Source organism: Alligator mississippiensis, chromosome 2 (genome assembly GCF_030867095.1).
Source record: "Alligator mississippiensis isolate rAllMis1 chromosome 2, rAllMis1, whole genome shotgun sequence".
Taxonomy (NCBI): domain Eukaryota; kingdom Metazoa; phylum Chordata; order Crocodylia; family Alligatoridae; genus Alligator; species Alligator mississippiensis.
The window spans coordinates 148,467,472-148,485,551 of NC_081825.1; the positions used below are offsets into that span (position 1 = coordinate 148,467,472).

Consider the following 18,080-nt stretch of genomic DNA (forward strand, 5'->3'; position numbering starts at 1 on the left):
ATTGACCAAATCTGAATCAAATACTTCTCTATTCGCACAGGCCTACAAGCTACATCTCCAGAATGGAGAACTCCAACCTAAAAAAAAGATTCTAAAAACAATTCAGAGGCCATTATGGACAAGCTATGCAGGGCTTGGACAGAGAATTCATTAAACCCAGCATAAACTACATTGCTTTTCTGCACCAGTGTAATCAATACTGGGATCCAGAAACCAGAGATGACCAGTTCTTCCACCGTAGCTGTTGCACTAGGCACAATTATAGCCCCTCACCACTATGTGGCAGGGGACAGTAGAACAGCCAGCCTGTCTGCATTAAGCTAACAGGTATTCCAAGATAAGAATGGGCACATGTAAGAACACACTTACACTAGTGTATTCTTATGGCTGTTTTCCCCCAAGCAACACCACACTACTGTAACATATGTCCATCTATCAATGCAAAATCCTTATGTGATGCAGTGGCAAAAAGGCCATCACCTTTGTATTTGCATGCAACGGAAGAAGTACACAGAGAATTTTACCTCCACATCTACCTAAATATGAACCTGCAATCTAGAAAATAAAGTATCCATATCAAATTACTGTGAATAATTACTAATAAAATAAAAAATAAAAAGCGTATGAGACCTAAAAAGACCCCTCTGCCTGCTTGCATGAATATTTCACACATCCATAATTAATAATTCAGTAAGACACCTAATATTGCAGCTCTATCATAGCATTCTGCCCGACTGCAAAAAAGCAAAAGATCAGAAATAGACCATACCTAATGCTAAGGAAGACTTCAATATAATATGAAAAATGTACACGCAAAAACAAGAACTCATACAAAAGTCAGAAATTATCATCCTAAACTTGAGATTCTCTTTGGCTTTGTGTCTAAGGAAACATGATAAGACAACCCTGTAATGTTTTCATTTCATCAGCTTTAGAAAAAGTAAGGCCTGTAATAAATTTCAAATCAGAACAGTATGTTACATCCAAATATGTTTCAAGTTGAAACAGACAATGCAATTTTCAGAAGAGGCCAAAGCTCTCCCAAACTTTTCATGAGACTTAATGATGTTACTTCAATTGCTTGTTCTAATATGTAAAATCCAGAAAAATCAAAATAGATTATTCTGCTTCAAAATAAATAGGGACATTTTAGAATACAGCTCTTCACAGATGAACAAATTCATTTGTTTTGTTTCATCTTAATGAAACCTGACATTTTGCTTTCAGTATATAGGCAGGAAATGCTGAGAACTCTAAATAAAACAGCATAATAACTGCATGTTTGCATGCAGGATAGCAACAAAGCAAAATGTTGTCAAGGGAGGAGAGAAATATTTGGTAGCAATCTTAAATCTTCTGCTTATTAACTCATTGGGCAGAGGTGTCTTTCACATTCTTCATAAGCATACCCTAACCACACGATATTAAGACTGTCTTGTCAAGCCTAGCTAAACTGTGTGCTATGAAAGAACTTAATGCACTCAGGTGATTAGTCAAGGACGCACTGCAGAGTAGGAGTTTTGAAGGGATGGGAGCCCAAGAAGGGTGGCTGTGCCTTAAGGAAATGATCCTTCGGGCACAAAGCAAGACGATCCCCGAGCGAGGCAAAAAAGGAAAGGGGCCAGGAGGCTTCCATGGCTGACCACAGAAATCCAGGGCAGCCTAAGGGCCAAAAGGGGAGCACATAAAAAGTGGAAACAGGGTGAGATCACTAAAGATGAATATACCTCCTCTGCTCATGCTTGTAGGGAGGCAGTTAGGCGGGCCAAAGCTACCATGGAGCTGAGGATGGCAACCCAAGTAAAAGACAACAAGAAATTGTTTTTTAGATATATTGGGAGTAAAAGGAAGGCCCAGGGAGGAATAGGACCACTGCTAAATGGGCAGAAACAATTGGTGACAGACAGGGGGGACAAGGCTGAACTCCTCAACGAGTTCTTTGCCTCAGTGTTCCTAAGCGAGGGGCACGACAAGTCTCTCACTGGGGTTGTAGAGAGGCAGCAGCAAGGCGCCTGACTTCCATGCGTAGATCCTGAGGTGGTGCAGAGTCACTTGGAAGAACTGGATGCCTTTAAGTCGGCAGGCCCGGATGGGCTCCATCCGAGGGTGCTGAAGGCACTGGCCAACATCACTGCAGAGCCACTGGCGGGAATATTCGAACGCTCATGGCGCACGGGCCAGGTCCCGGAGGACTGGAAAAGGGCTAACGTGGTCCCCATTTTCAAAAAGGGGAGGAAGGAGGACCCGGGCAACTATAGGCCAGTCACTCTCACCTCCATCCTTGGTAAAGTCTTTGAAAAAATTATCAAGGCTCACATTTGTGAGAGCCCGGCAGGGCAAATTATGCTGAGGGGAAACCAGCACGGGTTTGTGGCGGGCAGATCGTGCCTGACCAATCTAGTCTCTTTCTATGACCAGGTTACGAAATGCATGGACACAGGAGGAGGGGTGGATGTCGTATACTTAGACTTCAGGAAGGCCTTCGATACGGTATCCCACTCCATACTGGTGAACAAGTTAAGAGGCTGTGATGTGGATGATTACACAGTCCGGTGGGTGGCAAATTGGCTAGAGGGTCACACCCAAAGAGTCGTGGTGGATGGGTCGGTCTCGACCTGGAAGGGTGTGGGCAGTGGGGTCCCGCAGGGCTCGGTCCTTGGACCGATACTCTTTAATGTCTTCATCAGCGACTTGGACGAGGGAGTGAAATGTACTCTGTCCAAGTTTGCAGATGACACAAAGCTATGGGGAGAAGTGGACACGTCGGAGGGCAGGGAACAGCTGCAGGTAGACCTGGATAGGTTGGACAAGTGGGCAGAAAACAACAGAATGCAGTTCAACAAGGAGAAATGCAAAGTGCTGCACCTAGGGAGGAAAAATGTCCAGCACACCTACAGCCTAGGGAATGACCTGCTGGGTGGCACAGAGGTGGAAAGGGATCTTGGAGTCCTAATGGACTCCAAGATGAACATGAGCCAGCAGTGTGACGAAGCCATCAGAAAAGCCAATGGCACTTTATCGTGCATCAGCAGATGCATGATGAATAGGTCCAGGGAGGTGATACTTCCCCTCTATAGGGCGCTGGTCAGACCGCAGTTGGAGTACTGCATGCAATTCTGGGCGCCACACTTCAAGAAGGATGTGGATAACCTGGAGAGAGTCCAGAGAAGGGCAACTCGTATGGTCAAGGGCCTGCAGACCAAGCCCTACGAGGAGAGACTAGAGAAACTGGACCTTTTCAGCCTCCGCAAGAGAAGGTTGAGAGGCGACCTTGTGGCTGCCTTTAAGTTCATCACGGGGGCACAGAAGGGAATTGGTGAGTATTTATTCACCAAGGCGCCCCCGGGGCTTACAAGAAACAATGGCCACAAGCTAGCAGAGAGCAGATTTAGATTGGACATTAGGAAGAACTTCTTCACAGTTAGAGTGGCCAAGGTCTGGAACGGGCTCGCAAGGGAGGTGGTGCTCTCCCCTACCCTGGGGGTCTTCAAGAGGAGGTTAGATGAGCATCTAGCTGGGGTCATCTCATCTAGACCCAGCACTCTTTCCTGCTTATGCAGGGGGTCGGACTCGATGATCTATTGAGGTCCCTTCCGACCCTAACATCTATGAATCTTAACCCCTCTACACCTTCCCGTATTTAGCACTGACTTAAAGTTACTGCAAATCATGAAGACCTTGACTGAGACAGATAATAGAGTAAACATATCCAAACCCATTTAGAATATGGATAGGCTGAAAATAAAAATAACCTTGCACTGGACAGCTCTGAATGATCCCTCATCTAAAAGAAAAGCTTAAAAAATTCTTAAGATTGGATTCCATTCCAGATCTACAAAATTCTTGTGCGCCCATGGACAACAGTTCTTTGATTCAACTTCCTTGCAAGTCCCTGATCTAACCTGAGTATCTGAAGATCAATTCACTGCACTTGAATGCACAGATGCTACAGTACTAAAGAACAAGTCAACACCTAAACTGCCTGATATAGGTCTCCATATTTTACTTGCCAAATTTCTGATGGTATTAAACATTTCTCAGTCAGTTAATCTGTACAGCAAGGAAACGAACAAATGAATAAATCTGTGTATATGCCATTACAGCCAGGACACTTCATGGAATCTACCATTTGCAGTAGACTTCTAGAAAAAGAGTCAAACATTTACACAAATTGCTTTTATACTCTTCTGTATCTTTCCTTTCACAAATCTGAAGACTCCAAACAGAGAGAGGCCGGTATTAAAGGAATTTATGCAAGAACAGTATCGAAATTATACCAGGTCAAATTCCTAATGCAGATTGCTGTACTGGATATAAATACGGCTTTCATCCATGCACCTTAACCTGGTAATATATCATATTAAGCCATACTGACATAAATCCTGCTCTATGTTCATGGAGCACATCTGCATTAGGACTTTCCACTGATATAACCAGATGAATGACTTTCCTGCTTTGCATATTACAGAGTATATATAATCAATGCAGAGCTGCTTTCCAGAGCCTGCTATAGACAACATGCAAAAAAATCACTAAGGGTAGAAACAGATGCGTATCGCCTGACATTACAGTCAGTGCCATAGCAAGGGGGGGCAAGTGGGGCAACCGCCCTGGGGGCCGAAGCAAAGGGGCACCAACAGACACTGCCCAGACAGGGAAGGGTGCAGGACGGAGCCACGCGTGGCACGTTTCGGGGGCTGCGAGGACAAGGGGAGGGTGGCTCCTGTTGCTGCATGCACTCCTAGGCAAGCATGGGGGGGGGGGGAGGGGGGCACGTGCCCCCTGGATCTGTGTGTGGGGCGAGGGAAGGCTGCTGCTGCTGGCTTTGCCCCAGGCACCAAACTTCCGTGCCATGGTACTGGTTGCACTTCCACCACCATAAAAATTATGGCAGCACAAATGGTTAGCAAAAGCCACATCCCTATTCTGTGCAGCACCGTACCAGAGGCAAATTAGTGGCATGACAAAAAGTAGTTCCAAGGAATACCTGGCACCCTGGCCCTCCATGCTGGGACCTGCTTACTCAGACCTGCCTCTGGGCTCTCCAGAAATCTGTTTAGTTAGGCATGAAAACTCTGACTTTCCCCCTTAGGCAGAGGAGTCCCTGGAGATCCCAGGGGTGGGTATGGATAAGCAGGAAAACCCTGACTTCTCTCACTTACCCAGGTCTGTCCCCAAAGATCACAGAATCAACAGTCTAAAGTTTGGCTTCTTCATGTTTGGCTGTTCTAGTCTCAGTTGAAACATCTCAAATGAAAAGATTCAATAATTTTCACTAATTATCTAGTCTAATTATGGCTCCATAAGGAAAGTGAATAGTAAGAGTCTGGAATATTTACTCACTGAATTATAAATATGATTAAAATTTGAGACATGTTAACTTTTATCTCTGCAATATAATTCATCCTTGTTTCATGCAGCATTTCCACAAAGGTTATAATTAGATATTTAATTCACAATTTTGCAGAAACTGCGAAAATCGGGCATAGTCTGCAAAATCTGTGGGGAGTCAGGGGGAGGGACACCTTACTAAAAATAAAATGCCAGCTCCCCAGTAGGAGCCAGTGGCCCTCATGGCCACTGCAGCCTGGTCTAACAGCTGGCCAGGGGATAGGCACAGGGAGCTGCCAGTGTGACAGGCCCTCCGCACCCCTTGCTGCTAACTGGCTATAGGGGCTTCCAGTCATGCAGACCAACCCCTCACCACCCATCAGTAGAGAGGGGTGGGGCTGTGTAACAGAGTCCTCTTGGCCAATCAGCAGCAAGGGAAAGGGCCACCAGGGCCCCTTGGCCAGAGGTACAGGGGGACTCCGCCACAATAAGCCCACAAAAATGGCAGCTGACCCTGTGATCAACCTGTGAAATTGGCTGTCTAGCTCCTCAATTTCAGATACTTAATTATAATTCATTACTTTTTACCCAATTATATACAACAAAAGCAAGATGTCTAGCATGTCAATTTAGATAATGCTACTTAAAACATTATGTATTTTACATAAGTTTGTACAGATAAAATTGGAAGGCAGCTGCCTGAACAGCAATTAAGCAACTGTTTATAGTGGAGAGAAAAAAAAACTGTAACTTAAGTGTAAAATCATCTGTTTCTTCCAAATGTCAAAATGTTAGAAAACCAATCTTTTATACAAAGATGAAGAAAAGGTAGCATCCAAAGGAGAATGCAGGACTCCTCAAACCTGTCCTGACAGCAGATGCTCGATACCCATTTGAACTTGTTGTTAACCATACCAGCTAGTGGAATCAGTTAATTGCAGCAAAGATTCAAAGAGTGTCAGTGGATGTCTTAGGCCACGGGCAGACATTAATTTAATGTGTGATGGGATTTTATTCCATGTCTGGAAAATCAATCAATCAAATCACATGTTCTGCCATGCCAGATGTTCAAGATTGACAAATGCGCAATTTCAGGGATCTGGGGCTCAGATCCCATCATGCATCTGCTAGTATATAAGGAGCCTGGACCAGATCCGGGCAGCCAGGCACTGGAGAACTGTTCCTTGATGCTGCCCTCCTTGGCACGTGTTTAAATTTCCTGGTGCATGGGGAGCCCAGCATCAAGGAGCTGGTCCCCAAGACAGGGTTTCCCAAGTCCCCAGACCTTTGAAGGACAGCCTGTAAGATTCCTGCTCCCCTCCCTTTTGGTGGGGGTAAGACAGAAGGGAGGGAAGGAGAATGAGCATACATGCTTCACATTCAAATCAAAGCACGATTCAAACCAGCCACAAAGTGTGTTCCAAATTTAACAAATAAAATAATAAGCCAGCCACAATATCACAAGATAAACTGCCTGTAGGTGTAGCATGTTAATTTTGTGATAAACAAACTCTGCCATGGCCCATAAACCATAATGAATGGTTTTGTGACCTAGAAACTATTCTTCCACTGCTTTGATGAAATATTTAAGAGCTCCTTGCTGAGTGACAAGGCCAATTAGGCTACCCAGGATGCTGGGTGAACACAACTGCACTGCTTCCCATCTCAGAGAAGGCCTGCCTGGAACGCACAGCCTATTTGAGGACAATGTTGCCAATCACGGTAAATTTATCATGCAGATGTGGCTGCTGCCCTAAGAAATAAGGAGATGGGAAGGTGCACAGGAAAAGAGAAAGGCTACGGAAAAAATAAGTTGCAGGAAAGATGATTTGCTGGTTTGCCTGGAGCCTCAAGAAATTCACCAAAAGAAAAAGGAGTCCAAACCAATCTGGCAGAATCCTCTCCAGTGCCAATAGTAGGCCAAGACAGCTAATTACTCAAAATGACACACAAGGTCTGGGAGGACTGACTTGTGACTCGTAGCTTCTGACAATCTCAGAGCCTTGTCAACTGACAAGGGTTTGGCAAAGCATGCTTATTAAGAGCCCTGAGATGCAACATATATTAACTAGGGTGTCTGGGATAGGAATGGTTACAGCAAAAACTGATGCTATTGTTTGTCATCTAAATGGTGAGATGATTTTTCCAGTCTTGAGAAGTCCATAATAATTAGTGCCGTTAGAAAAATATTTCCAACACCGGTCAGTGCTAGAGTTAGAAGCAACAGATATTTAAGCCTATAGTCAAAGGGACTTCAACTTGTCAGCAAGATAATATTATGCTAATCATTCCCTCATTTTCTTCTATTGACTGAAAGACAGTCATGTGTTAATGGTTTTGCATTACTGCTTCCTAATTTCTCTACACTTCAAATGAGCCTGTCTTTGTGGCATAAAAAGAGGCCCTGAAATAAAAATCCATAGTTCTCTGCCGAGTCTTTAGTCCCCCTTCCTTCTCTAGAAACTAACATACGAAAATAATTGTTGAATTCCCTAAGAGCTGATCTGATACACAGACAAGGAACACTTACTGTAACTATTACAAAGGATACCTCCTCACTTTTATATGAATGAGACAGTGGCATCCATTACTAACATTTATTAAGCTTTAAAGGCAAACAGGAGGCAGACTGCTTATGCAGTAGGCACACTTCATAAAATAAAACATATCAAAAAGTTCACAGGTTCATAATGAAACAACTGTATATTGTATATACACAGTAATGAGGAATAATTAGGGTACGGTAATGGAGGGGTAATATTATTGGAGATATCAAAACATTTCTTAAAAGAAAAGTAAACTGATAGAAGCTACACAATCCACTCTGTATTTAGTTTCACAATAGCTATTATAGGTCCAAGCAATGCATCTACAGCTTCAAAAGGGTGTTACTTAAATAAGCAATAGATAATTATCTGCATTGTAATTAGTCAGGAGTATTTTTTCTACCATTGCACTGGCATTTAAAATGATACCACTAATTAAAAAAGGAAACAAAACTAAGTCTGTCTTTAAAATCATTTATTTCCTTTGTGTTTTATAGTAGAAAACTGGCAAAATTAATCTAGACACATCTAGATTAGCTACTAGGAGAAGTTAATGGACCTGGATTTTTAATTCTTTTGTGGGTTACATTTCACAATCAAATATCAAAAAATACTTAGATACCTTGCTGTTAGTTTTGTCAAGAGAAAGGTCAAGCAACCACATGAAAAATAAACTCTGTAGATGAACATTTTACCTTTTGATGGGCAAGAAGAGGTAGTAAGAAGTGACCTATTCATTTGAAGTATTTACATAGTAATCCTAACATTTCTAACAAACAAATCCACTATATTCCAGTGATTCTCAACCAGGATGCACCCTGGGGTGATGCCAGATTTTTTCAAGAGTGCTATGAGGTGTGAGGAGATAAACAGGTAAGCCCAGCTAATGCTTCTACCTGTCTGGACCACCTCCCACCCCTACTGCTCAGCCCCTGTATAAGCACTGTAATATAAAAATTCATTTGAAATTGGGTGCCACTTAATTCACAAAAGTTATGGAGGACATCGAGTCTAATGAGGGGTGCTTCAAGCCCAGTGAGGGGTGCCTTGAGTCCAAAAACGTTGAGAACTACTACTCTACTTTTTCCTTTGGAGCCCCAGGTTGTCCTTATGAAATGCTGATGACCTGCACCCCTGAATAAAGGACAAATTCCGCTCATTCCCCCTACCCCACCCCCAATTTTAACAGGAGAACAATTTTCTTTCTAGAAGTGGTTTTAACTTTTTATTGTGCAAAAGCTTCTCTGCACATAGAACTGGTCTCAAAGTAATGGCACAATGATTTGTGTGATAACCAGTTATTTGTTCAGTACCTGTAATGTATAGCAGGGGCCTAATATTCAGACAACTAAAATTAGTACCTGGTAATCCAAAAACTGTGTCAAGGCAAATAATAATAATTTTTTTTTAATTATCTACTTGTTTTTAAAGACTGAATTTTCTAAATGTGCATATAATGCCTCCAGGCTTCATGTACCATTATCCCATATACAGCATATTTCTGTTTTTCTCATAACAATGAATGTATTTGATTAGGTGCACAGCCTCTGGACTGAAAACAAGCTATACACTTATTCAAACTCAGTGTATGCAATGCCTATTAACTACAGGGACAAAAGGGGCTAAAGCCTTTCAGACTATTCATTAATGTTCCTTACCTTATTTCTCAGAGTTCCTCCTGTGTCTAGTAACAGCCTGGAAATTGAAAAAGCCTAGTTAGTTCCAGGACGCTTTTGAGGCCTTGAAATTGATGGCTGTTTCACCAATTATGTAGTTAAATGGAGTCAAGATTACCTTATGAAATAGAGAGTAGGTCAAAGACGTCCTTTAAACTTAAGCGGTTTCTGCCCTTAACTGAAACATAGAAACTGAGAGACTGTTCTAATATAAACAGACAAAAACGTAGGGCTAACATCATGTTCAGCAGTTGCCTGGTACGCATTAAGTAGACTATTACCCAAAAAATGGCAATAAGAATTATAAAATTTGCATGACTACTGCTGAAAGTATATAGGTGGAAATGGAATTTAAGACTTTATGATTTCTGTTCAGGCATTGCATAAAACCATAAAACTTATTAAATCCAGTCCTTAAATCAGAATTTGAACCTTCTTTGCCAAGCAGCAGCAGCACCGTTTCCATAATATCTAGGATACAATTCTGGCTGCCAAATGATATATGTTTACAGTTTGCTTCCTATATCTTTATTTATCATAGAAGAGAAGTTAAATCAACACTCCTGTCAGCAGTGCATATGCAGCTCTCAATGTAGGCTTTTTGGGTTTGTTTTTTTTTAGAAAATGTACTTTTTCCCCCTGCATCTCAGCATGACTCCCACTATTCAAATAAACTTTTTAAATTCTGCTTCCAGAAGGTAACATTTCCTACCACGTTCTATTTCAAATAGTACGTTTGTAAAATTTCCTTTTTTTTCTTCAAATGTTTTGACTTGCTTACACCTCTTGTGTAGACTTAAGAAGGCATAAGCACCTTAACTGTATCCTCTTATCAATGCACAGCAGATTCATCGATTAGTTTTTTTCCCCACTCTGAACACTAATAATTACATCTTTGGATTTTTTTAAAATTCTTTTGAGCATGTTTATTCTTTTACATACAAAAATGACACAAGGTTGAAGAAAAAGGGGGAAAAAAACCTTAAGCGCAGTCTCTATATTCTTCAGGCCTCAAATTCTGTCTCTAAGCAAGCTTCACATTAGTAAAGGTAAGAATTAAACCATTTGTTTCAGATTTGACCAAATTAAGATCTACCCATCAACCAATTTCTATATAAAATACTAAAATTTATGTTTAATGTGTACAGTAATCATTCAGTTGAATGCTAAATGTTGAATCTGGCAAATATTTGTATTTTCTAGAATCGTAGAATTGAAGGACTGGAAAGGATCTGTAAGATCAAGTCCGGTCCCCTGCCGTGGGCAAAAAGTTATTGGGCTCATATGAGCTCAACAAGATGCTTGTCCAGCCTCATCTTGAACACCTCCAAGGATGGTGACTGTACCACCTCTGCCGGGAGTGTGTTCCGAATTCTGGTGACCCTTACAGAGAAAATTTTTTTTCTTATGTCCAGCCTGAATTTACCTTCTATCAGCTTAGGCCCATTGGTCCTTGTCCTCCCTTGAGGTTCCTTCCCGAAGGAGTTGCTCCCCTAGATCTTGGTGCTCACCTCTGATGTACTCGTAGGCAGCTATCAAGTCACCTCTCAAGCCTTCTCTTACTTAGACTGAACAGGCCCAGTTACTGGAATCTCTTCTCTTTGGGCCTATCCTCCATGCCCTTGGCCATGCAGGTGACCTTTCTTTGTACCCTCTCGAGCTTATCCATGTCCTTCTTGAAGTGCAGTGCCCAGAAGTGGACATACAGTACTCCAGCTGAGGGCTCACCAGTGCCAAGTAGAGAGGGAGGAGCACTTCCCTGGATCTATTGGCAACATATCAGCTGATGCACACCAGAGTTCTATTTGCCCAGCTGGCAACCCTATCACACTGTTGGCTCATGTTCATCTTCCAATAGACTGTAACCCCCAAGTCTCACTCAGATGCTGTGCCAGCCAGTGGACCACCACCCATAGTGTAGTTATGGTGTAGGTTCTTCCTACCCAGATGAAGAACCCTGCACTTCTCCCTGTTAAACTTCATCTGATTCTATTCAGCCCATAGAACCAGTCTGTCAAGGTCATCCTGGATCCTTACCCTATCCTCTGATGCACCCGCATTTCCCCACAGCTTGGTGTCATCCGCAAACTTAATTGTTGAGCTTCCCACACCCTCATCCAAGTCATTACTAAATATGTTAAAAAGCATGGGTCCAAGCACTGATCCCTGGGGGACACCACTGAAGATGGCCCTCCAGGATGAGGCCATCCCAGTCTCTAAGCCAGTTTTCTACCCACCTCACTGTAGACTGGTTCAGTCCAGTACCCTCCAGTTTGGTTGAGAGTATCCTGTGGAAAACAGAATCAAAAGGCTTTACTGAATTCTAAGCAAGTGACATCAACCTTGTGTCCCTTGTCCAGATGGTTAGTTACCTGGTCATAGAAAGACATTAGCAATATTTACAAGCAATATTAAAAAGGGATTGATAATAAAAGCAATATTAAAAGTAGAAATAATAAAAACATTTTACTATAATTTGTTTTTGTTTTTAAATTTGGATCTTACTTCTTTCTACCTTCATGGAACCCATGTTTTCTGAAGATCTCAATTTTTAAAGGCTTTTTCCAACTGCTTTTTCCTCAGTGTATTTGATAATAAAGTTGAATGCTAACATGCCTTGAAACTACGAAAAACTGATGTATGACTTTCAAACAGTGCTTTTAATTTACAGATCACAAAACAAGGGAATACTTGCTTTGTTCCACAGGCTAAGAAAAAAGAGATGTCCTAAGCTCCAGCTGATGTTCTTGGGCAGTATGGAGATGTCACAGTATGTCCAAGACAAGACAGAATCGGTGTCCTTTAACAAAGGAGTGGCCTATTGGCTAAGCCTATACTACTTCCCCAGATGTCTTAAAAATAGATTATTCAATCTATTAGCTATATTTTTGTCCTATTTATCCTTCCTTTGGAAAAAAAGCCTTTAAGAAGTCTTTACTTTGCTGATACCACATTTTTAAAAGATCCTTGGTGTACTGCACCATTTGCATACTGAATTATTCTTGTAGGTAATTAAACATGTATGCATAGTAGCCAGGCAAGCAAACCAAGCAGCTACTTAATCCACATTTAAAATTATCTTGACCCTTTATAGTTATTCTTTTAGAAATTGTGGGAGCAAGACAATAAGCATTCTGAAGATAAGAACCAAGACCTTGAGTATGATTTCAATTCAGGTGCTACAGCAGGAATGGGCAAAATATGGCCCACAGGCCAGATCCGATCTGCCACGGGATTCTATCCAGCCTGCAGTGATGACCTTATCAAACCGGTACACCGAACTGTAGTTTGTCATGATTTAAGATATTGTTTTTGTCTGCAAGGGCTGCCAGAACCTGGCTTCAAGGGAAGGCTTGCAAGGGAGGTGGTGTACTCCCCTGCCTCGGGGGTTCTGAAGAGGAGGCTGGACATACACCTGGCTAGGGTCGTCTGACCCCAGTGCTCTCTCCTGCCCATGGCAGGGGATTGGACTCCATGATCTACTAAGGTCCCTTCCAACCCAAACATCTATGAATCCCTTGGTTTGTGCCACGGAACATGCAGCCCATCCTGCTGCCCCTGGGTACACAACAGGGTTGGATTGGCATAGCAGCCAGACTCTGCTTCCTGGCAGCAGCAGCTCCTTCCAGCTGCCACTGAGTCACTGCTGGCCCTGGCTGCACTTTTTTGGGTGCCCTGGCCTGTCCAGCCTGCACACCAGGCAAAGCAGGCAGGAGGGCTCCAGGGAGACCAGACCAGGACCCCATGGGCAGGGCACACTCAGCTGGGCAGAAGAGATGGGGCTGCAAGCAGGTGGGGACTAGTGTCTGGGAGTGAGATGGGTGGGTTGGGCAGGGACCAGGGCTGGGCCTGGGGACAAGGATCACTGAGTGCTGAAAAGCACAGGGCTGAGTTCCCCCCTGCCTGTACAACTGGCACCCATCAGAGGGATGTGAGGGGAGCAGATTGCAGCTCTGCCCCAGGGCCCCCCCAGCCTTGCACTGTCACCGACTCATGATCACAGTTCCTGCACTGGCCCCACCTGCTCATGGCCCCATCCCATCTGCCTGGCCAAGTGTACCCTGCCTGCAGGGTTAGTCTCCATGTACTGAGGCAGATCCAAGTAAAACAGCTCATCTCTGGGGTAGGCTCTCATCCTCAATAGCCTCTGTTGTTTCACACTTCATGCAAATTATATTATAGCAATACTTCTTCCAGGGTAAATAAAAGCTGTTTTCTGTTGCTTTAGCACAGGGGTGGGTTGGAGGGCCAGTATATATATACTGTAATTATATATACAGGGTCTTCATAAAGTCCTTGTGCACTGTTAAACTTTAACAACTTAGGTTGCAGGTATAATAGAAACAATTTGTAAACAGCATTTAAGGGCAAAGTTATTAAAGTTTTAGGACAACTACTGTATATAATGCTAGACTTCATAAGTAATAATGAATTTATTCTTATTTAAGATCCTTTGACACATGAAAAATTGATACTGTAGACGAGAAGGCAAACTGTGTCCTATGGCTAGCAAAATTGAAGTCTGTATCAGCTGTGAGAAGAAAATAGTGGTTATGTTGAAGTCTAGAATTGTGTATTCTAGTTGTCATAAAACTCTCTCTAGTAAAACAACTGGTATCTACACTTAAACCTAATGACCAACAAACAAGTCATACTAATGAAAGTGCAAATAAAAGTAAAGACTCTCTGATTTCTCAGCCGTCAGAAGCCTATAACCAACTTAACTACAACCTTCCATCTTCTACTATCTTGTGAAACCTCCTTCCACTTCCATCTTGGTCTATCCCTTCTGGATCAGTTTTTATGTTATTATTGCCTTGAGGTCTGCTACCTCCCACCTCAACTTCCAAAAATCTGTGTCTCATGCATCTTCTCACCAGTTCTTGTGATATGCTGCATATTTCATTCTCTGAAATCTTATCTTACTCAAGACAAGTCTTTTCTGGCCCTGAGCCTGGGTTGGGGCCAGAGTCAGACCCACAACAGCCTCCTGCCCCATCCTATACTTGTCCTCTGTGGCTTCAGTCCCCGCCCCTTCATTCCCCCCCTCCCCAGCTACTGTCAGACAGCATAGCTCCCCCCCCCAACTGTCAAGCACAGCACAGATCATGATTCCACATGCTGTGGTCTGTGACATAGCACGGAACAGAGCTTGAGCAGTGCCAGACAGTAATGGGGGGGGGGGGCGCGGCAGTGGAAAAGTTATAGAGTGAAAAAAAGTGGGGGGTGCAAGCATGTGGAGGGGCCACCTGATCCCTTCCCACCACCACTGTTTTCCCTGCTGTAACTTTTCACAGACTGCTTTAGTTTTTCATAAAGTTCATGTCTTTGCATTTATCCTTTGCAGGGGCATAGACAATTGACCAAGCAGATATCACACTCACTCTCTCTCTCTCTCTCAACACTGCAAGCATCTTTCGTTTACCAACTCTACCTTCTTGACTGAAGTTAGATATTTGTTCTCTACTATAACCTCTGTACCCATATTATGAGCATCTTTTGCACCACAGAACAGTGGTGCAAAAGATGCTCGCTAGTTGCGGGGCGCAGTGTCACCAGGTGGGCGGCCCAGCTCCAAAGCCCTAAGGCAGCCCCAGCCCACACGGCGCAGCCCAGCGCCACCAGCGCCAGCACCTGGCCTGGCCCGGCCCGGCCCCAAGCCTCGCTCCCCACGCCGCACACCACGCTGGAGGAAGCAAATTAGTCATTTGTTTCCTGGCCTAACATCTCCTTATTCAGACAATCTTACCTCTTGGATACTGAAGATGTTCTTTTTATACCATTTCATCTCTGCTGACAGACACTTTAAAGTTCCAGGTATATACAAAGTTCTAACAATCCAAGTTCCAAATTTCATATTTGTCCAAGGCTTTAGTTTTGGTTTCATAACATTACAAATAAAACTATGTATATACATTTGTACAAATCTGTATAAATACAAATTCCAAATGAAAAACATTGTGAATACAAAGACTAAGATAGTAGTATTTAGTCAAAACAAGCACATGGCTGAGTTATAGGTGCAGTAAGGAAGGAAATTAAAACAAAACAAACCTAAAAATTTAACATCACATACCTAATTTCACTCATGAAGAGGTTGCATCCCTACTCTGATTTCAGTAGGGCCAATGTCCACTTATTTTTTCAAGACTTTATTCCTTCAACTTCTCTGAGGTTTGGTTTTCTTACTATCTAGAAGAAGCACACACAGAAGGTTGCCTTAAAAAATACTCCTAAAACAATGCCTTCTACTAGACTTCCTTCAAAACTTCCTCCATCCTAACACTTCCTGGCCCAAAGAGATACTTCCACTTGATTTTACATCGTGTTTGCTGAACCCACAAATGATCCGGAATCAACAGGAATGATTGCATAAAGGATTAAAAAACTAAAAGTGATTACTGCATGTATGCATTTAAGTCTCCTCCCCAAGCTTTCAATTTTCTGCTTGAAATGTATATTCCCATTTCCTCTCTTTTCATTACATTTTATGCCAACACAAACAAAAAGATAATTTTTTTTTTTAAATACTGAGCAAGAAATTAGTCATTTGTTTAAAACAGGGTTTAGACAATGTCATGGAAGCTTCCCAGATTGTTTCCTCACTGTGAAAGTTAAGCTGTTTTTGGAATAAATTCAGAAAGAGAATCACATCAAACAACAACAGAAAAGGGGGTAAGATGAGAGATCGTCATTCCTAGTTTACCTAAAAAGCAAGGTCATACCTTGCCCTTAATTTACACACACCTCAAGGACAGATAATTTGGTCCAATTGTAAATCTATCTGAAGTCTGCATGCCTGACAAGCTTTGTGAAACTCGCCATGTGGCATTTATTGAAGTAACTTCTACAGAAACAAATATTTATCTTTTTTTAAAAATGTATGCATCCCTGGTAAACATAGTCCTCTGTTAGATGGCAGGACAGCAGCTGGGCAAGCTTCTCAGATGCCTCCATGCCAATATATACTTCCCTCCTGATTGAGGTAGGGATGGAATCTCATATTCCACTGCTCAAGCGGTTACCTACACTTCAACTGCCAATTAGCAAAAAGCAAATCAAATCAAATGCATGTTTTTACTTTTTTTTAGTCAAGGCAGTTAAAGGCCCTTGAGGCCTGTGAGAGCAAACAGAGACAACATTTTTAAGAAGGTATAAGACTAAATAAAAACAACTCATTAGTAATGCGAGGAAATCTTTCTGATTCTGTAAGTTTTGGAGTGATGGCTGTAGTTTACATATTAAAATTTCATTTTAAAGTTTTGCAATTTAAATCATGAAGAAACAAATGCCATTCTAGTACTGTAAGGAGTGAAGCACAAAAATTGCAATATCTGTATTGCCAATACTGAGTTCAAAATATTGGCTGTCTGTAGAAACTACCCTAAAAGGGATGAACACACCATCTTCATTTACACGAATGCTAAGTAGCAAAGTGTAAAGTCATCAATGCTAGACTAACCATATCGACATGGCAGCGTTCTGGTTTCTGTAACACTTTAAGACAGGGGTTTTCAACCTTTTTGGATCAGTGTACCCCCAGGGGCTGGACACAGAGCAGTGTACCCCTGGCGGACGAAGACAGAGCAGCAGCAGCTGCCACGTGCAAGCTTTCCCTGCCCCCAATGTCCGGCTGGGTGGGCAGCGCCTGCGCAGCAGTGCAGGATGGTGCGTGGCAGCACTCTGTCCCTGCCTGCCCGCACGTATCCCTGGCTGACAACCCCTGCTTTAAAACAGTCTTGGCATGAAACACAATATTATTCCGTGCCCCCCTGGATCACACAAAATTCCTCCTGCTCTCCAGCAACGAGACAGGAAATCTGTTTAAAACACCAAGTTAGTTTTATTGAAGTTTCCCATACAGAGCAAGAAAAACCACAGAGATAAGAGAAATACTAAGTGGCCAGGAATAGGGAAACAAAGATAAAGATAAAAAATTCTATCTTAATTTCCCCCCCTACACTTATATTACTTTTGGTCATTATATAACAATTCATCTTTAATAGGTTTAAAAGTATGAATTTAAAAACCAAAATATTTGGCTTCCCCTGCAACCAGTTTTGGAGCTAAAAACTAGTACACTGTTAGTTCTTCTTACTTCTGCTAAATTAAATTCACCCATTTAATATTAGACTGCCATAATTTTTACCGTCTACTAATGGGATTAAATCACCACCACCATGGTCACAAAAATCAGCCAATGAGATACTGGGGGAAGGGCAGGAGAAGAAGGGGAGAAGCCCAAGCATTCCAAATTATCAAGAGTTTCACTGTAATCATTGAAGTTTATTGTCAGTTAATCAGACAAATTATAGCAAAATAAATGGAAAAACAAACAACTTTGTTTCGAATTTATGCTCGAAGTCCTTAAGCAGAAGCATTTTAAATGGAAAATATAAGTTGGTGTTACATGTCATTTATGCAGCATTACATTAAAGTGAATGTTATACTAAAGAATATAAAAGAAATATTAGACCTGTTAACTCTCGACAATGTTTTGATTACAAAGAAATCAAATTATTTCCAA

At 42.3% G+C, this 18,080-nt stretch overlaps 1 protein-coding gene across 7 annotated transcripts in view; it reads right to left on the bottom strand.

The window, feature by feature from the left end:
• The window catches only part of WDFY3 (WD repeat and FYVE domain containing 3), a 378,134-nt gene that overhangs the window by 272,262 nt on the left and 87,792 nt on the right, over positions 1 to 18,080 (bottom strand). For 2 of the 7 annotated variants that reach the window (XM_059722254.1, XM_059722255.1), the window contains 2 exons: positions 15,630 to 15,745; positions 11,791 to 11,841 (listed from right to left, as the gene is read on the bottom strand). The exons of 1 other annotated variant lie outside the window; for it this stretch is intronic. In XM_059722254.1, the coding sequence (XP_059578237.1) occupies positions 11,791 to 11,841; positions 15,630 to 15,643 (65 nt within the window). In that variant the 5' untranslated portion in view covers positions 15,644 to 15,745. Of the gene's footprint in view, positions 1 to 9,535; positions 9,573 to 11,790; positions 11,842 to 15,629; positions 15,746 to 18,080 lie in introns of those variants that run through there. 4 more of the 7 variants (XM_019479329.2, XM_059722256.1, XM_019479325.2 and 1 more) reach the window with 4 other exon arrangements.